Here is a 21,831-nt window from a genome sequence, read left to right as displayed (position 1 = left end):
GACAGAGGGAACAAGCCTCAGCACTGTCACAGGGCTGGAATATTGGGGAGAGTACTCAGAAGTATATGGACTCAGTAGTAGGGGAGAATTTAGTCCTAAAGACGATTCTATTCCTGCCTAACAAAGCTTAAAAGCACACCTGAAAGAATCAATCTGTTTCCAAGTAACTGTATTGCAGAGCATATTTCTAGAATATATATAGGAATATAAAAATATCCTATTCACAACAAGGTAAAGTTCAAGATGTCATCACTCAATCAAACTCCTGGCCAAGGGAAGGAAGCAAAGAAGAGGAGAAGGAAACAATGCTCTATCTATAAACTCTGAGTGTTAGCACCTCCTGCCCTCCCATCATAAGGCTATTATTATTTTCTTCTACATACCCTTATGTATTATTTGGCATGTTAAGTAAGCACAGATTAGATATTATTTTAAAAGACTGTGAATAAGCCAATTAGGAAAATGAGAATACCAAGCAGGAAGGGGACAAGAGCCCTTTCTGCAACCCTTCAACACTGACTGAAGGTCTTGTTCTTCCTATTTCCTCTGTCTCTCTCCTTTTCTGCCACCCTTTGTGGAAAGTTCTTGCTTTCTGAGAAAAGAGGGAGCAAGGAGGGGAGGGAAAGGGAAATGCTGGGGAATGAGCAAATTATATTGTGACTTTGTGTGCATGTGCGAATATGTAACAATGAATCCCAACATTATGTATACTATAATGTATCAATAAAAAATGGAGGGAAAAAGTTTTAGTTTTCTGTATCTCCATCTCTTCCTTCCTTTTCATATTGTTTACCTGGAAAAAGAGCAACCGTATTATATTTTTAAAACACAATATAACTGTATTATATTTTTAAAACACATATTTTTAAAAAATAAAAAAAAAATTTATTTTTGAGTTGTAGTTGGGCACAACACCTTTATTTCACTTATTTATTTTTATGTGGTGCTGAGGATGGAATCCAGGACCTCGCACGTGCGAGGCGAGTGCTCTACCACTGAGCCACAACTCTAGCCCTCGTGGCTAGTTTTTGGAGAATTTTTTTTCTCGTTTTTGACTTTAAAATCAGCAGATTTTAAATGTTTCACGTGTACTTTTCAAAGAAAGAAATCACCCACCACCCTCACTAGCAGTTCAGCTGCCTTTTATTTGATCCATTCCCCCACTCCTGGAGTCAATGGCCCTGGAGGCAAATGCTCAGCTCTATTTGCCCAGTTCCTGGGCAAACAGAACTGCGACTTCAGCAGCATCTACCCAGATTGCAAACATGTTCAACTCTCCCACTTTTTCTTCCTATGAGAGCTCTCTGGCACAGAGCGGGGACAGCTCGTCTCAAGGCTGTTGATGGAGTGAGGGAAAGTAGAGGGGAAGCAGCAGAGCGCAACAAGAGTCGAAAGGAGCAGGCGAAGAGGTCTAGAGCTGAGACCGGCAGATAAAAGGACCACTCAGTAGCGCGAGGCTGAGGCGAAAGTAAAGCGCTTGGACCGAAAGAGAGCAGAAGGGGCGCGCGGAGGCTGAGCATCCAGGCAGCTAGACCCCAGATCAGAAGAGCTGGGCGGAGGGGCCCGCGGGCGCCAGGGACAGCACGCGTTCAGTCCGAGGGCGCATCGCTTGGCCGTGCAGACAGCCGCCCGCGATGAGTGAGACCAGCCGGCTGTGCTCCGGCTACTACAGCCTCAACCATACCTTCGTGGAGTCCTTCCAGTGCCCCCGGCGCGGCGAGGGGGCCGCGCTTCTCTACTGCTGCGGCTTCGCGGACCTCAAGTACTGCTGCAGCGAGCCGGGCAGCTACTTCCCCTACAAGCACAGCTACATGTGGAGCCTCAGGTGAGCTGGGCTGGGCTGGGCTGGGCTGGGCTGGGCAGGGCAGGGCGCCCGCGCGTGCCGCGCCGCGGGGCCCATGTCTAGGGTGGCGACGAGCGGTGTCGCGCTGGAGCCGGGGAGTCCACCTGGACTCCTCCACCGATCCTGGTCAGGTCCCTTGGAAGCATGCGGAGCCTCCAGAGGGTTTGCGAGGGCCCAGGAGAGAAACCTCGCCGGGGCTCAGAACTCCGCCAGGAGCCAGGAGCCGAGGAGGGCGGACTCTGGGTCCCCGGCGCACCAGGACTGACCAGGCTCGGTTTCCTGTCTGCCTTGCGGGACCTCTGGCCAGGGTCCGGTCTTGGATAGGAGAAGAAGTCAAATAGATAAGTTAGGGTGAAGGCTTTAATTCCTCTTCGATTTGTTAATTTGATTCATTTAAACATAAAGGAGTCACCTGTGGGTCTCGTTTTAATGGATTAACCAAGGATCAGAGTATTTAGTCTCTTTGGAGGGCGGTGAAGAATTGGTTTTGTTCCTTCAAACGTAAAAAAAAAAAGATGTGTGTGTGTGTGTGTGTGTGTGTGTGTGTGCGCGTGTGTGTGTGTGTGTGTGTGAAGCGACTGGGCTTCATAACTTGCTCTTTTCAGAGGATCTGATACTGACCTTGCAAACCAAATTGAAGAGATTCCCAGGGAAAGGTAGAGCCCGCTGCGTAACCTTTCAAGGGCACCCTTTTCCCCCAACACCTGAGTCTTTTGACCATTGCAGAAAAGTGAAGAGCCTTTCGAGGCAGTCTTGTTTTTCCTATGATGGGAATTTTACTTATTTCGACTAGTATTTACACAGACATTTTCATTGTGCAGTGTCCCCATTCTAAAAGTTTGAAATTGAACTTGATTCTTTGATTTTGCCTGGAGAGTAATGGGGTTCCAAGATTGTAGGAAAGAATCCCCTCCCACCTTGAACTGTTTCTTTCAAACTAATTAGTTAATTTAATTAATGTATGGGCAAGGAGGTCTGGAGGGAGGGGTGTTTGTGTGTGTGTGTGTGTGTGTGTGTGTGTGTAGAGAAAGAGAGAGAGAGAGAGAGAGAGAGAGAGAGAGATTGATTCTGCTAGGAAGAGTTACAGTATTATTTCTCCCAGTCTCATAGCATGATCCTGAGTCCACAACAGTTGACCAAACGTTATTTCTTGAAATAATAAAATAATTTTTTTCTCTATTGCAAATTTTGAAAAACTCTCAAAAGGAGTGCCTGCTTACAAATTGTACTCACAAAGTTGTACTGGATTGAGGCAAAACAGCAGAAAATGCCAGCTTATGCTTAGCTTACTTGAGGAAGGAATTTGTATGGCACTGGCATATTACTTGGCCTTTTGGAAAATAGCAGTAATCCATCTCTGAGTCTTTGAAGGTGTTAATAACAGCAGAGCATTTCCAACAAAGACTGGCAACGCCTAAGTCAAACTCAATTGGAAACTATGCCTGAGATTCTCAGCCCTAAATAGTTCCAAAAGTGACAAGCAGCAGAAAATATAAAACCTTTCTAAGATTCATGAGGAAACAAAAAGAGTGAACGACTTGCGGGGGCTTCATTCAGCACTGGCATAATGGGCAGTCCAACTCAGTTCCTGAGAAACAGAAAAATTACTTTGATGGCATCAGCTGGCAATGTTAAACCTGGAGTTCTTGTGAGTTATTGAGCTCTGAGAACACAATGGGGAGGTAAATTTATTAGAGCTTCATTTCCCTCCTAGTCTTTGCTTTTCACTTCTAATTTAAAGTAGTTCAACTGTGAAAAATAATCCAGAAGTCACTAGCCCTTGTATTGAGATTCTGCATTTGCTGCAGAGAGACATACACAGTGGTAGCTGCCACAGGGTAACTGCAATCGCTTAGTAGGAACATTGCTACAATAATGTGAAAGCAGCTTCCAATGTTCTCTGAGGGCTTTAAAAACAACTGTTACCTGGTGCTGTGAGGAAAGGATCATTCTCTCTTTCCCATGTGTTGCCCACTCCTGTTTTCTCTCCCCCTATAAATCCCTAAGTTCTTAGAATTTCCTTTGATACTTTCTCTAGGACCCAGAAAGATAGTGCCTACTGGACAGGGCTATGCATAAATGGATTTAAGCATTTGTTGAAATGTATATTTAGGAGACTCCTACAGCTCCATCTCTACCCAGGGTTTAAACTAGAGTTTTGCATACATAAAGCAATGCTTTTATACCCTGGAGCTGTGACATTTTCAGCTTGAGACATTTTCAAGATTATGAAGAACAGCTTTTATACCAAAAAGCAGAAATGGATGTTTTCTTTTTATCTTTCCTTCAAATTTCATGGCCTGTTTTTAAAATGTGTACATGACAAGTTCATAAAATAGATGTTGTCTTTATTTAAATTGACAATTTTACTTTTTAATTGACTAAATCACTTACTCACTTTGAAGACTTTTTAAATAACTGGTTCTCATTTCAGGAATCTGTATAGATGTCTAATCTCCTGTGGACCTTGTTCACCAAATAATATTAAGTGGATTACATTTCCATGTGTTTGTATAGAGCAGAGAGATTCTAACCCACCCTGACACTTAGAATGTACAAGTCAGCTTTGGTGCAAATATGAAGAGCTGCCACACAAAGAGAATCTATCCATTTAGAGGAAAGTGCACCAAATGAGGGCAATCCCCAAGTTTAAATATATAACCCTATACTTCCTCAGCCATAAAATTATCCAGTCTTCACTTAGGTGCAGGGCTATTGAAACTGGGCCAATATTAATAAATCAAGCACAAGAATCTCTGGAAGTCTGACTCCATGTTGTAGCTCAGAAGGTGATTTCTTATTTGCAAGGATGATTTATCTCCTCAATCAAGAGTAAGAAGAGTGTTCTTAGCCCTTCTCCTTCAATACTATTCTCCTTTATCCCCAAACAATGATGCTTCTAGCATTTCTCATCAAATTCCCTCTTCCCTCCCTTTTGTTAGGCTTGTTAGGGCTCTAATCTCTGGGAGACAGCAGAAGCCTTAAGGCAAGCCAAGAAGATAATGAAAACAATTGTAATTTTCAGTGATGTATGTTCCATATTACTACAGATTGATCAATCATCAGTCAGTTATTACCTACTTTCATTTTTTGAATATGTTCTACAAGCTAAGCACTTAATAAGTGTTTACAGCACTATGAAAAAGTCAACTGAAATATATGCTCTTGTAGGGACTGGGGTTGTGGCTCAGTGGTAGAGTGCTTGCTTAGCATGTGTGGGACCCTGGGTTCAATCCTCAGCACCACATAAAAATAAATAAATAAAATAAAAGTATTGTGTCCATCTATAACTAAAAATATTTTTTAAATCCAATTATAGATATGCACACACACATATGTGGTTCCAGAAGCATATGTTTGAATGGAGTTATTCAAAATGATGCTTTTTTTAAGCTCCTATTTTAATTTAATAGAGCTAAGTTCACAGGTTCATGAAGACTAAATTACTTTTGAAATGGTTAGCTTTATGGGTAACTGCATAAAATGAATCATTGCAAATTTACTGCAGAGAAAATATGATTGAATATATGTCATTTTTGGAGAAAAGTGCAAGAGCTTTTTTTTTTTTCTAGGTGCTAGAGGGCATAGTATTAGGCCCTTCTAGACAGGAAAAATTCAGACTGAAGATGGAATAAACAGTTTGTGAACACTGTTTTTCTTTCATTCAAAGCTTTTTCTCTTTTATAACAATTATGGTTTTTTATATCAATAAGCAGTATCTCAAATATGTTTCCAAAAGAAAAGTTTTATGTTCCTAAATATTAAATAAAAATGTTCCTAAATGTAAAACATAAAATATATGTTTTATATTTAAGAATATAAAACTTTATGACTTTCACAGAAGCAAATATATTTTCTATTCATCTTTTATTGGTTAGCCTGATATTTCTTTCTAAAAGATGGTAATTGGAGATGCTTATTTGAGAATTTTTAAAGTTATCTAGGGATCATGTGACCTTATACCTGTATCATGAATTCACACAGTTTTCCCTACTTACAAATACATTTAAAAGGGCCTTGAAAACATGTAGAGAAGATGTAATAATAACATGTTGGTAGAAAAAAGTGAAGTACAGATTTCAGTCATTTACTGTTTATGTGAAGGTATAATTTGGTTATGAATGATGGAAAATGTGAACCAACTTGCTTAACCCTGCTCCATAGTTTGTGTGCATACCAGCCTGTGTGACATGGTTTTTCTGTTTTCCTCAGCATTGGTGCTCTGATTGGATTGGGGATTGCTGCCCTTGTTTTACTTGCCTTTGTCGTCAGCGTCTGTGTCCTTTGCTATTTATTTCTGTATACAAAACCTCAAAGATTAGACACTGGCCTTAAACTTCATCACCTAGAGGCTTCTTCCGCTCAAGAAGGTAATCAGCATCCATTAATTGTAATCAATTACCTGTGCTCTATCCAAAATGCTAACTGTGCCTAGGTAACCTATCATACTCTTAACAATGAATGCCTTTTTAAAAATCTAGTTTATTATGTTTCTTTGTAAAATTTACCCTGAATCAGACCTTAATGATGAGATACCTGAAGGAAATTGTACTCAAGGAAAAGTAGCAGCAGGATATAAATGTTCTCATGAACAGTAAATCGTTGTTCTAATAAATCCACTTTAACAGATTTATGTCCTTTTCAGTTATTAAGGTAAAGCCTCTTGAAATTTTTAAATTTTGGTTTTTGATGAAGCCAATGAAGTCAAGTTATTAGAAGAACAAAATATCTGATAGTTGATTCTCACTGTTGTATTGCTTTAAATTGGTTAGTCTGTGGGTGGTTAAGAATTTACTTGTGTGCAAAATTTGGAGGAGCCATAAAAAATAGTTATATAAAATAATTTCAAAATTAGAACACAATTTCAGTTCTCTGTTATTGAATATATTACAAACTAGTTAATTTATAAGGTGTGTATATGTGAGTATAATGTGACTATAAAGTAGAAAGAAATTTTTATGTATGGTTTATGGAGTAGCATCTCATTAGTCTCTCAACTATAAAGTGCTGTACAAATCATAGTTGTTATCATTATGATAATCAGAAAGAATTGTTAAAATTTTGTGAAAATAAGTGTTTATTAGTGCATTAAAAAGAACTAGTCATGAATTCTATTGTGACATGAATATATTTAGAATATAAAGTATAGATATGTATCCTAAATATATATATTTAGGATACATAGAGAATATGACAAATTAGAACATAAGTTTGAATCTATATACATATTTAGAATGACACACAGTGCTTACTTGCTTCTGTTTAAAAGAAAAGGAAAATCTTTATTTAAAAAAATGGAGAAAGGCCCTGCTCATATGATTTTTAGCTGAACACTGAAAGTTATCCTGTTTATGGAATGCCTGCCCTTAAGGAATACCTTACCTTATAAAGTACATCACCATTGAGTGATTCCCTTAGTTCTAATCTTCTCTGTAGAGGAAGGAGAGGAGTCTCCTCTCTCAGAAGGTATCCTGTGTCACAGAATAGAGGGCCAAGATTCTTATGGAGTTCTCTTCCTGAAACACTGGTTGGAGATTACATAACCAAATTGATAGGTTGGTAGCTGAATTTAGTCCAGATGATTTATACCTAGTTTCTCTACAGGCACAGTGATGCAATGGATGGTGATTTTCAAATAATCGGATCGTAAAATCAAGTTTTTTTCAATTGCTTAGATAAAGTCTCAGTTCTTAAATTTTACTGTGCCTGAGAATCACTTAGGGGCCTTGTTAAAAACAGAAATTTCAAACTCTGCCTTTTTGAAACAAGTAGCTCCTCTTCCAGCTTCTGCCTTTGCTCACCTGCTTTCTTCTCTCCACAGAGAAGCCAAGGAAAGCCTGTTAAAACCTAAGTCAGACCATGCCACTCTTCTGCTCAAAACCCTAACCTCCCCATTTCTGTACATAAATGAAACTCTATACTGTGACCTACAAGGACTTCCATGGTCTGCACCCTTGTCTCTCTCATCTCCTTTTGCCAAGCCACATTGACCTCTTTGTCATTCCTTGATATTCTGAACTCAGAAACTCTGTAGGTGCTATCAGCATTGTTTAGTATGCTCTGCCCTTAGTTATCTATATGACTTTCTACTTTCACCATCTTTACTCTAAAGTCCCCTTCCCAAGAGTACTTCCCTGGTCACCCCATCCCTACCATATTTCATACCCACTTTGTGCTTTATTTTTCTCATAAGCATTGACCACTAACACGCTTTATATTTTGCTGATCAATTGTCTGGCTTTTCTCTACACCAAGTAGAAAATGGTTTCTAAGAAAGTAGGGTTTTTTGCCTTGTCTTCCCACTATTATATCCCTAGTGCCCAGAATACTTAACAAACATTTCTTGAATTAAACAAAAGGAGTAGCACTGCATCTCTAGTGGAGGTGATCAAAGGAGCATATTTTGAGAAATACTGACAAAGTATTGTCACTGTTGTAGTCACCCAACATTCATTGAGTACCTCCTTTGCACAATACATTGTGCTAAATAAAAATTGATTATTTTTTCTGATTTACATCAAGGACTGCTCCCAAATTTTGTTTTATGTTGGCTTTTTGATTCAGCTCTTATAGTCTGCTTAGCTAAGGCAGTGTGTCAATGTTTTTCCTATGAAGTTAGATAAGGCTGCTTTCTTGCAGTGCAATATCCCCATTCTGCTCCTCTCAAATATATTATATGTATCAAACCAGTAAATTAATTCAGTACACCTTTTTCTGAGTCATTGCTATTGGTAAAGCAGGGATTTTATGATCTGCTTTCCTGTTGGTTTAAAACGGGATGGATTTGGTCCCCTGGGTTGATTTTAACCAAATCAGACATAGTAGAGACCCCCAAACAAAATAGTCATCTAAATGCCACTGGAATAGGGAGAGAAAATGGCTTATATTTGAAGTGACCCTTTGAAGTGATAATTGAATATTGCTGTACAATTTATTAAATTGCATGTTCCATTCTAGTGATTCTCCCACCTAGCTAAAGATGCCATTGTTATAGCTATTGGGAAAACAAGTCAGGGGACTTACTGCATTTAAGAGGTATCTTAAAGGTTAAAAACATAATAAAATATTTGTATAGCAAATCAAGCACGGAAACTACACCCAGGAAAATTGGTTTCACCCACTAGGGCTCTTTCCTTCAAACCTATCTATTCCGAAAGGTCAATCTCCCATTATTTTAGATTAATTTTTATAATTGAGACTCTTTTTGTTGTGGGCAATTTAAATGGCTTAAATGGAAATGTGCTCTTTTGCATATGTTAACACTCACTTAGGGTGCTGGCCTTTTTCTTTTCCTACAAATAACAATAGTCTAAGTCTAAATTAGTCTAATCTTATCTTAAGTCTAAGATACGGGGTAAGAAAGATACCCCTCAGTGTATCTTTTTCCTTTTGTATTTCATTTAAAAACAATTTTTTGTAGTTGTACATGGACAGAATGCCTTTATTTTATTTGTTTATTTTTGTGTGGTACTGAGAATGGAACCCAGTGTCTCATGCATACTAGACAAGTGCTCTGCCACTGAGCCACAGCCTAGCTCTTGTATTTCAATTTTAGTATATACAGTTTAAGGCTTTAAATGAACCTGGAAGAATCAGGTCTGTCCCTGGTAGGGACTGTAGACTTCAACTGGGCTACTTTCAATGCTCACTCTGTCCAGAGCACCTTTTGCTAAGCAATTGGTGGGCTTTTAAATTGTGTCCTATAACCATTTTCTTCTTAACATTTAAAAATTTGTTCTAATTAACTATACATGAAAATAGACTGCATTTTGACATGTACATAAATGGAGTACAACTTCTCAATCTTTTAGTTGTACATAATGTAAATCAAACCAGTCGTGTAATCATATATGCACATAGGGTAATAATGTCTGATTCATTCTACTATCCTATTTTTGTGTTTTGGGTTATATATATTTCAAATGCCACTGACTGAGTACCATGACTTGTGAATTGTTCTGTATAGGACATTCAGTTCCTGAGCAAAAGATGGTTCTGTAAAGGACGTTTTTGTGAGCCTGCAGTCCTGGAGGTGAGGGCTCATTTCCTAGGCTGTGGAAGAATTGATGGCTAATAGATAAGCAAACAGAGGGGCAAATGTCCTAGATTTCAAACTTTTCCTTTGGTGAATCCTTTAAGGTTTATCAGAAAGGAACTCAGCTCCCCAGAACTCTTAAGGAGTGGAAATTCTAGAGGGGAAAGCTCTGCTTCCAGCCTTATACACTTAAAATTTGAAGTTTCCTATTTTGTTTTTAAAATTTGTGGAAATTTTCAATTTGACTGCATAATATAATGGTTGCTTTACTGTGAAAATGACATCTTTTGCCTCCCCATGTCTGTGTAAAATTGCTCCAGGAAGATAAAGCATATTTATCCCCTGGCTTTGATTATCCAGATACCCTGGCATTGTGGAGGTGATGGAGAAGGAGCAAATAGAAGTGTCCTTAGAAGCAGAGGTTTTTTTAAAAAAATAAAAATTAGAAGACCAGATTTTACTAGAGTTGCTTGGCACACACACACAAAATAATACAGTTATGTGGGAATAATAAACACCTCAAGTCTGTATTTGATGGTTTTGTTTGTAAAAGCAACTGATATAAATGAAAATGGGTTAAACAAATTAGCAGCAAGGCATTGTCTTGGAGAAAGACATAAGTTATTTTTGGAATACTGAGAAGTAAACTGGAAGATCACATAATCATTTATTCTGCCTGTGATCAAAGTAGGACAAATATTGGCTTAGAATGATCTGTTAAATTTCTTCTTCTTAGAAGATACCCATGCTTCCTGAGAAAACTTTTCTTTCAGTTCATGTTCATTGTAGAAAAATTAGAAAATACATTGAAACAAACAAATAAATGTCATTCATGATCCCAGCACAGAGAGGAGAGATATTAACACTGTGGTGAATTGAATTTCATGGACTTTTCCCCCTTTGCATCTATGCACAGATAGATGCATGTAACAACCTGGGAAAAATGGTTCTTATGTTCTCTTCCACTATAAAATATTGACATCTTTTTTTGCCAATAAATACCTTGCCATCAATTTATTTTATTTTTTTATTTAATCGATTTTTAAAATTTGTTTTAATTAGTTACACATGACAGTACAATGACCTTGACATATCATACATTTGAATCAGATGAGAAATAATTTCTCATTCTTCTGAGTGTACAGGTTGCAGAATCACATTGGTCATGCAGTCAGATATATACACACAGTAATAATAATGTCTGTTTCATTCTACTATCCTTCCTATCCCCCATCCCCTCACCTCCTTTCCCATCACTTCTCTCTACCTAATCTAAGGTAACGCTATTCTTTTTTTTTCTCACATTTCCATACATGTATTTTGTATAACGATGAGGCTCTCCTTCCACCATCCATGCAATTCCCCTTCTCCCTCTTTTCCCTCCCACCTCTCTTCCCTATTTAGTGGTAGTCTTCTTTCCATGCTCTTCCTCCCCACCTCATTTTGAGTCACCCCCCCTTATATCAGAGAAGACATTCAGCATTTGTTTTTGGGGGATTGGCTAACTTCACTTAGCATAATCTGCTCTAATGCCATCCATTTCCCTGCAAATGCCATGATCTTGTTATTTTTTAGTGCTGAATAATATTCCATTGTGTATATATGCCACATTTTTTTTTTTATCCATTCATCCATTGAAGGGCATCTAGGTTGTCTCCACAGTCTAGCTATTATGAATTGTGCTGCTATGAACATTGATGAGGCTGTGTCCCTGTAGTATGCTGTTTTTAGGTCCTTTGGGTATAATCCGAGAAGAGGAATACCAATGGTGGTTCCATTCCCAGCTTTCCAAGGAATCTCTATACTGCTTTCCAAATTGGCTGCACCAATTTGCAGTCCCACCAGCAGTGTATGAGTGTACCTTTCCCCCGTATCCTCGCCAGCACTTGTTGTTGTTTGTCTTCATCATGGCTGACACCCTTACTGGAGTGAGATGATATCTTAGAGAAGTTTTAATTTGTATTTCTCTGATTGCTAGTGATGATGAGCATTTTTGTTATATATTTGTTAATTGATTGTATATCCTCTTCTGAGAAGTGTCTGTTCAGGTCCTTGGCCCATTTGTTGATTAGGTTATTTGTTTTTTGAGTGTTTAGCTTTTTTGAGTTCTTTGTATACTCTAGAGATTAGAGCTCTATCTGATGTGTGAGGGGTAAAAATTTGTTCCCAGGATGTACTTGCCATCATTTTAATCCATTTTGTTACATTGATGATGTAGCATGATTTTAAAATTTTAAAGTATTTTTATACTTCCAGGAAAGTTTCAAGAGAAGTATAGAGCACCAACATATATCTTTTCCTGGGTTTTCTAATTGTTTATATTTTGTCTCATTTATTTCATCATAGTTACCCTATTTTCTGAACTATGTGCCTTTTTAATGATACATATGTCAGTGTGTATTTACTATGAACAAAGATTTTCTCTTACATAATCACTGTACATTAATCTAAGTCTGGAAATACAACACTGGTGCAGTAACACTATCTAATTTGGAGTTTATATTCAGATTTTTTCAATGTCCTTAATAGCTATTTTTTTCTTATCTATGATCTAGTCCAGAATTACATCTTGAAATTAGTTGTATTTCTCTTGTTTCCTTTAATCCTCAGGCTTTGTTTGCCTCACAATCTTGACTTTAAATTTTTTTTTTTATTTTGTAGTTGTAGATGAACAGAATGCCTTTATTTTATTTGTTTATTTATTTAGTTATTTTTTACGTGGTGCTCAGGATTGGACCAAGTTTGTCCTGCATGCCAGGCAAGCACTCTGCCACTGAGCTCCAGCTCCAGCCTGATCTTGACATTTTTTTGAGAAGTAAAAACAAACAAACAAACAAAATAACTGTTTTATGTAATATTGCTCAATTTATGTTTATCTGATGTTTTCTCATGATTAGAGACAGATTATCCATTTTTGACAGGAACATCACAGAAGTCATAGTCTAATGGCATCACAGGGGACACATGATATTGGTTTGTCCCATTATCAGTGATATTAACTTGGATTACTTTGATTGAGTTTGTAATTGCTGGGTCAATCCATTGTAAAGTTACTATTATTTTTTCTTTGTGATTACTAAGTAATTTGTGGTAAGGTAATCTGAGACTATAAAAATATCCTGTTTCTCTTTGAACTTTCACCCAGTCATTGATGATTAAAATGGAGATTTTCTAATCTAATTTTTCCTTTTATGTTTATTAGTTGTTATTTCACTACAAAGAAGAGTTTTCCTTCTCTTGCCTATCTTAGTCTAATTCTGCTAATATAACAAAATACTTTAGACTGGGTAATTTATAAAGAAACGAAATTAATTTGTACAGGGCCTGAGGCTGGGAAGTCTTGGATCAAGATGCCACCAGATCCAGTGTCTGGCAAGGGCAGCCGTCTCTTTCCAAGATGATGCCTGTTCTGTGTGTTCACACGGCAGGGGAAGGAGTGGGAGAGTGAAAAGGAGCTACCTGGTTCCCTAAGCTGTTTTATAAGGGGCACTATTACATCTAGGAGGGTGGAACTCTCATGGCAAATACACCTCTTAATACTAGAATTTAGGGGTTAAGTGTCAAAATATGAATTTTGGAGGCACACATGCATTTGAGCCACAGCATTACCTTTATTCATTAATATTGGTGTGGACTCACAAATTTTTCATTCTAAAATACTCAATTTCTATTACTGTTTACTCTGATCCATGCATTATCTAAGATTTGATCAGTGGAACTCTATTAAGTTGGACCTTGTGTCCTTTTGAAATTTATTCATCATTTTAGGAGCCCAACATTTTTTTTTACTTTTATCACAAGATAATCCAGGGCATTTTGTACTTTCCCTGTTTCAGTCATGGAATCTGCTGCTTCTCTAAGAAGCCTAGTTCATTTTAGCTGGGAATGATATTTAGAAATCAAGGTCTCAGTGTAACGTATTTTATTGAATTATTGACTTTGAACTAGTTTCCCTTTTTTCCCCTATGACACATACAGTGGACATTAAAGAATTGTCTTAGCATAAATCCCCAGGAGTAGAATTCCTGGTTGAGGGAGAGCACAAATATATTAAAGGCTTTGGATACAGGTTAGCAACTACCCTCCAGAAAATTATCATTTCATACTTACTTGTTTGCATATGTCCTCTGTGATACTGAGGATTATTATTTTAAAAGATATATATTAATTTCATTGAGGAATAGTGTTTTGTTTTATTTTAAATTTATTTAGGATTTTTTATCTTTTCATTTATTTTGTGGTATATTTTTACTCATATCTTTCACCCTTTTTTTTCTATGAAAGTGTTTACTCTTTTTCATCCACATTATGAGTGTTTTTCATAATTGTTTCCCTTTTAGTTTTGTAGTGACAATTTTTCATTGGTAGAAGTTTCTCTTATTGTGGTTTCTCATTTTGGTTCGTAATTTGAAAGCTCTCCCCTCACTATAAGAGATAAATATTTTTACCTACATTTCTTTTAATATTTATGCCTTTTTTACACATTTAAATCTTTAATAGTCCTTTCATTTTGGTATAAAATGTGAGATAGATAGATATCTGCCTTTCTTTTATTTTCCAAATAATGTGCCAGTTGTTCAAATATTTATTGCCTAATCCATTTTTCTTGTGACAATTTAGATTGTCATTTGTCATAAACTAAGTTTTTATGTATACTATGGTTTGTTTTTAGGCTTTTTGTTCTGTTAAATTGATTGGTCTGCTTATTCTTAAGCTAGTAATATACTTTAAAATTATTGTTGTTATGTAGTTTAATATGTGGTTAAGCAAGACTACCATCACCTCTCTTCTATTATGATTTTCCTTTTTAAAAAAGGTTCTTGGCTATTCTTACAATGTGCAAGTTTCCAAATAAACTTTTAGTCAGATTGCCAAATTTTAAAAAGTGATATTTTAATGAGTTTATCCTTAATTTATAGGTAAACTTGGCAATCTACTTTTTTAAATAGACTTAACAGTCTCCCCCGCCCCACAAAAAAAAAAGAGAAAAAGAAAAGAAAAGGAAGAAAAAAAGAAAAACAAATTTCCACTCAAAACACTTATTAATTAGACTGTGAAAAATATTTAGTAATATCACTTTTTGTTTCAGCAAGACTTTTAAAGAACCATTGCATTTTTCATAGGAAATGGGAAAATTTGCACTCAATGGCATAAAAAGCCACCCATATCCCCCTAAAGGGAACTTTCAACTTAAAATAACAAGCCTGGAACTCCTATGACTGATTTTGTTCCTAGAAAGTAGCAGCAGAGCTACTGCTACCTTTAGCATTTTGAGAGCTGAATGCCTTCTCAGGGTATACAGTCAGTTGGTTCTAGCTCTTGTTGGAACCATAAAGCAAAATATAAAAATGCTGTGAAATATTCATTTTAAAGAATTTAAAATATCTGTTAAATTTTCTTGTAAGCCATGTTAATATCAAGGGTTGGAAAAATTTAACAAAGCAGAAAATGAAAAAACAAATGACCAAATCTGGGAAAAAAGTAGAATAGGGGGAAAAATTCTGCATAGATCTGTCTCTACTCATTGATGAGTGGGTGGAGCAAATATGCAAGTCTAAGAGTCTAATTTTCCTGATGATTTTAAAGCTGTCTTTATGTGAAATAACATACTTATCAAGGGAAAGACAGGGTTCTGAACAATGGAGACATGAGTAGACCGATAGACCACATGGCAAGTTTTATGCACTTCACTTTAACTCCAATTCAATCCCATAAATCCTCATGCACAATTTAAACAGATAAATTTCAAGCAAGAAAATAGAAGGTACCATCAAAAGCCTACCAACCAAGAAAAGCCAGGACCAGATGGATTCACAGCTGAGTTCTACAAGACCTGCAGGAAGAATTAATACCAATTCTCCTCAAATTATTCCATGAAATAGAAAAGGAAGGAACCCTTCCAAACTCATTCAATGAAGCTAGTATCATCCTGATACCAAAACCAGGCAGAGACATATCAAGGAAAGAAAATTTCAGACCACTATCCCTGATGAACATTGATGCAAAAATTCCCAATAAAATTCTGGCAAATCACATACAAAAACATATTAGAAAAATAGTGCACCATGATCAAATGGGGTTCATTCCAGGGATGAAAGTTTGGTTCAGCATACAGAAATCAATAAATATAATTGATCACATCAATAGACTTAAAGATAAGGATCATATGATTATATCAATTGATGCAGAGAAACATTTGACAAAATACATCACAAATTCATGTTTAAAAAAAACTAGAAAAACTAGGAATAGTAGGAACATACCTTAACATTGTAAAAGCTATCTATGCTAAACACAAGACCAGCATCATTCTAAACAGATAAAAATTGGAAGCATTCCCTCTAAAAACTGGAACAAGACAGGGATGCCCTCTTTCATCATTTCCATTCAACATAGTCCTTGAAACACTAGGCAGAGCAATTAGACAGACAAAAGAAATTAAAGGATACAAATAGAAAAAGAAGAACTCAAACTACCATTATTTGCTGATAACATGATTCCATCCTTAGAAGATCCAAAAACTCCACAAGAAAACTTCTAGAATTAATTAATAAATTCAGCAAAGTAGCAGGATATATAATCAATACCCGTAAATCAAATGAATTTCTATACATCAGTGATGAATCCTCTGAAAGAAAAATTAGAAATACTACCCCATTCACAATAGCCTTAATAAAATAAAATACTTGGGAATTAACTTAACAAAAAAGGTGAAAGACCTCTAGAATGAAAACTACAGAATACTAAAGAAAGAAATTGAATAAGACCTTAGAAGATGGAAAGATCTCCCATGCTCTTGGATAAGCAAAATTAATATTGTCAAAATGGCCACACTACCCAAAGTGCTATACAGATTAAATGCGATTCCAATTGAAATCCCAATGTAATTCCTTATAGAAATAGAAAAAGCAATCATGAAATTCATTTTGAAAAATAAGAGACCCAGAATAGCCAAAGCAATCCTTAGCAAGAAGAGTGAAGCAGGAAGCATCACAATACCAGACCTTAACCTATACTACAAAGCTATAGTAACAAAAACAGCATGGTAATGGTACCAAAATACACCTGTTGACCAATGATACAGCATAGGAGACACAGAGACAAACCCACATAAATATTATTATCTTATACTAGACAAAGATGCCAAAAACATACTTTGGAAAAGAGATAGCCTCTTCAACAAATGCTGCTTGGAGAACTGAAGATCCATATGCAACAAAATGAAAATAAACTCCAATCTCTCACCTTGCACAAAACTCAACTCAAATTGGATCAAGGACCTAGGAATTAGACCAGAGACCCTGCACCTAATAGAGGAAAAAGTAGGCCAAATCTTCATTACGTTGGATTAGGCCCCAAATTCCTTAATAGGACTCCTAAATTGCAAGAAATAAAAATCAAGAATTAATAAAAGGGATGGACTCAAACTAAAAAGCTTCTTCTTAGCAAAAGAAACAATCAATGAGTTGAAGAGAGAGCCTACATTTTGGGAGCAAATTTTTTGCCACATGTACATCTGATAGAGCAGTAATCTCCAGGATATATGAACAACTCAAAAAATTTAAGACAAAAAAAAAAAAAAAAAAAAAAAACACCCAAACAACCCAACCAATAAATGGGCTAAGGAACTGAACAGGCACTTCTCAGAAGAAGATACACATTCAATCAGCAAATATATAAGAAAATGTTCAACATCTCTACCAATTAGAGAAATGCAAATCAAAACTACTCAAAGATTTCATCTCACTCCAGTCAGAATGGCAGCTATGAAGGATACAAACAACAATAAGTGTTGGTGAGGATGTTGGGAAAAGGCCACACTCATACATTGCTGGTGGGACTGCAAAATGGTGCGGCCAATCTGGAAAGCAGTATGGAGATTCCTTGGAAAACTGGGAATGGAACCACCATTTGACCCAGCTGTCCAATCCTCGGCTTATAACCAAAGGACTTAAAATCAGCATACTACAGGGATACAGCCACATCAATGTTTATAGCTGCACAATTCACAATAGCTAAATTGTGGAACCAACCTAAATACCCTTCAGTAGATGAATGGATAAAGAAAATGTGGTATATATACACAATGGAATATTACTCAGCATTAAAAGAGAATAAAATCATGGCATTTGCAGGTAAATGGATAGAGTTGGAGAATATAATGCTAAGTGAAGTAAGCCAATCCCAAAAAAGAAAATGCCGAATGTCTTCTCTGATATAAGAAGGCTGATTTATAATGGGGATGGGGAGGAGTATGGAAGGAATAGAGGAACTTTAGATAGGGTAAAGGGGTGGGAGGGGAAGGAACAGGCATGAGGGTGGGAAAGATGGTGGAATGAGACAGACATCATTAACCTAAGTACGTGTATGAAAATGTGAATGGTGTGACACTACTTTGTGTACAATCAGAGACGTGAAAAATTGTGCTCTATTTGGGTAATATGAATTGAATTTCATTCTGCTGTCATATATAACAAATAAGAATTTAAAAAAACAACTACTCTAAGATTTCATCTCACACCAGTCAGAATGGCAGTTATCAAGAATACAGAGAAAAATAAGTTTTAGCAAGGATGTGGGGGAAAAGGCATTGCTGGTGGGACTGCAAATTAGAGCAACCAATCTGGAAAGCAGTATGGATATTCCTTAGAAAACTTGGAATGGAACCACTATTTGATCCAGCTATCCCACTCCTCAGTCTATACCCAAAGGACTTAAAATCAGCTTACTATAGTAATGTAGCTACATCAATGTTCATAGCAGCTCAATTCACAATAGCTAAACTGTGGAACCAACTTAGATGCCCTTCAATAGATGAATGGATAAAGAAACTGGTATATATACACAATGGAATGTTACTCACATTAAAAGAGAATAAAATCACAGCATTTGCAGGTAAATGGATGAAGTTGGAGTGGGACTGCAAAATGAATCAATATGCATTTTGATGTCATATATACCTAATTAAAATAAATTAATTAATTAAATAAATTTAAAAAATCAGGCTGGGCATGTGGCTCAAGTGTAGTGTGCTTGCCTGGCATGCGCGGGGCACTGGTTTCGATCCTCAGCACCACATAAAAATAAAATAAAGATGTTGTGTCCATCGAAAACTAAAAAGTAAATATTAAAAAATTCTCTCTCTCTCTCTCTCTCTCAAAAAAAAAAAAAATCAAAGGAAACTGTTTTATTACAAAAGCCCAAACCGAAATCCTTTTAGGGAGCAGTTTTGAGATTGCCTGTTTGTAGAAGTGAACCAGCTAGGTTAGTAGCTGCTATAAGATTTCAGCATGGTACCCAGAATTTAGGAGGCTCTGCCAGACAAAGCAGAAAAGCTTAATATAGTTTTGCCTGAGAATGAAGAGATAAACACCTACAGAGGTCCCAAGATTTTAAAAATATTTTGAGATAGCAGTCAAGAGCAGAGTTCACAAGGAGAATGGTAGGATAAACAGATCTCTGAGGAGTTGCTCTGAAAATAAATGCAAAGTTTAACTTTTAACATAAAAAGTATGTTGGTCTAGCTGTGATGAAGACAGGTAGAAAGATTGTGGCTGACAAACTGGATTTAAATTTTGACAGAGGCCAAAGCTTTAATTAATTAATTAATGTTTAAAATTTGTTCTTTTTAGTTATACTTGTCAGTAGAGTGTATTTTGACATATTACACATACATGGATATAACTTATTCTAATTAGGATGCCAATCTTGTGGTTGTACATGATATGGAGCTTCATTGGTTGTGTATTCATATATGAACATAGGAAAGTTATGTCCAATTCATTCTACTGTCTTCTATTCCCATTCCCCCTCCTTTCCCTTCATTGCCCTTTGTCTAATTCAACTTCTATTCTCCCCTCCCTTACCCTTACTGTGCATCAATATTCACATATCAGAGAGAACATTCAGCCTTTGTTTTTTGGGGATTGGCTTATTTCACTTAGCATGATAATTACCAGTTCCATCCATTTGCTGGCTAATGCCATAATTTCATTCTTCTTCATGCTGAGTAATATTCTGTTATGTATATATACCCCCTCTTCTTTATCCATTCATCCGTTGAAGGGCAACCTAGGTTGGTTCCATAACTTAGCTATTGTGAATTGAACTGCTGTAGTCACATCAGTGTAGTATGCTGATTTTAAGTCCTTTGTGTATATATTGAGGAGCGGGATAACTGGGTCAAATGGTGGTTCCATTCCAAGTTTTCTGAGGAATCTCCATACTGCCAAGTCTTTAATTTAAATGCCAGTCTAGGAAGCATTGGATTAAAGAAGGTTGAGATTTACATATGATAACCAGACCCTGCCCCTCAAAAAACAAAACAAAACAAACAAACAAACAAAAGAATGGCAATAGAAATCAAGCTACATAAAGAGGAAGGTGACAATCCAAGGAAGAACTGAGATGCTGGATTTTAGCGATTTGCACTCAACTAAAGAAATGGAGGAATTAAATCAGAGGAACTCTTTATGTGCAACAAATCCCTTAGGAGTTCAGCGATTTTATAGATTTCTTATTTAAAATCAAATCCATTTTGTAACTTTGTAACAGAAAAGAGGCAGCTTCTTTTATCCCTACTTTGTTGGTTAAGAAATTCATTTCTAGTTTATAAAAGGAAAACTCTGAAAAACAGAGGTCACTGAGATGCTTCCTTCCTTTTTTTTTCTTTTAAAATTATCCCAAAGAGATATTGGCTGAAGTCTGTTATCACCTCAGCTCCATTCATTGAAGTTGTTTTTCTGTATATTGAATTATTCTAAATTACTGGGGGGGATATTCATTGAAAGCATTTTAGTATTTTTATGAACTACAGGAAGAGTGAACACTAAAAATGTTTGAATGTTTATTTAAGAAGTATTTTCTTGTTCACATAGCAAATTGGTTTTGCTGGGAGAACTGCTTTGGCCTAAGAAGTCAAACAAGAAATTATCTTTGTACCTGATACTGGAAGGATCCAGTAGCCAAGTAAATAAGGAAGTGGGATTAGGGAATGAGAGTCTTTATAAGAACTAGATGAAGGAAAATTGATAATACTGGAATGTATTTTGAAAATCTTTAAACCTCACAGGGCAGTAGATGGTTCAAGAAATTCCTTCAGTTGTTAGAGAAATACATAGTGGAGATGAGAGCTGTTAGAATGGAGACAACTTTAAGAGAAACCCCAATTAACAAGGTTAGGAAGTTATGTTCAGGTTTTTTCCCATTAAATAATAGTGATGACAAAAACCTGGGTTTGACGAAGTAGGAAAAAACACTTGGAAGTCTGATGAAATATTATGAATTTAAGTATATATAAAAAGCTTAGGAAAAATGAAGGAATTGATTTAAGAAACACTACATTTTTTTCAGACTTTCAGGAGTTTCAAAAGATTAAAAATTTAGCTGTTGAAACAAATGCTAGAATAAGATACAAAGGCTACATAGATAGTATGACACTAATTTAGATGTTGTAATCTTTATCCTTACCTGCTATGATACTAAAGAGTAAAAACAATGCTAAGCAAGTAAAAAATATCCCATAAATATCTTAATTCGTGTCTTTTTAAAAAATAATAGTGAAATGTGGATATTTAGAATTAGCCAGCTGGACTCTGTTTAGATCATCCCAGTTTTGTTGGCAAGATTCAAAGCATCAGGAGGCAGTGGGACATAGGCCTTCTTGTCTCCACCAGGCCTGACCAGGGTGTTGGTCTTAGCCACATCAGTCACAGAGCTTCTTGACAACCTATTTGAGCTGTTGCTAGTTTTCTTCACCTTCTTCATCAGCCACTCAGGGGCTGGGGAACTTGATGGCACAGTGGTCAAGCTTCTTTCTGCCAAGACAAGGGTATTTGGATAGCCTCCACATCTGCAGTTGTTTTGGCCACTAGAAGGTGAGTGGTGTATCTTTGTGTGGTGTGTGTGTCTGTGTGTGTGTGAGAGAGAGAGAGAGTGAGAGAGAGAGAGAGAG

The 21,831-nt window shown here is 36.5% G+C and overlaps 1 protein-coding gene across 1 annotated transcript in view; it reads left to right on the top strand.

The window, feature by feature from the left end:
• The first annotated feature begins 1,634 nt into the window (after positions 1-1,634).
• The window catches only part of Shisal2b (shisa like 2B), a 31,686-nt gene continuing 11,489 nt past the window's right edge, over positions 1,635-21,831 (top strand). The window contains exons 1-2 of the mRNA XM_076856116.1: positions 1,635-1,825; positions 6,056-6,213. Of these exons, the coding sequence (XP_076712231.1) occupies positions 1,635-1,825; positions 6,056-6,213 (349 nt within the window). The remainder of the gene's footprint in view (positions 1,826-6,055; positions 6,214-21,831) is intronic.

Source organism: Callospermophilus lateralis, chromosome 5, assembly GCF_048772815.1.
Source record: "Callospermophilus lateralis isolate mCalLat2 chromosome 5, mCalLat2.hap1, whole genome shotgun sequence".
NCBI classification, from domain to species: domain Eukaryota; kingdom Metazoa; phylum Chordata; class Mammalia; order Rodentia; family Sciuridae; genus Callospermophilus; species Callospermophilus lateralis.
Note: the sequence above shows the minus strand (reverse complement) of the source record. Positions and strands in the feature narration are given on the sequence as shown.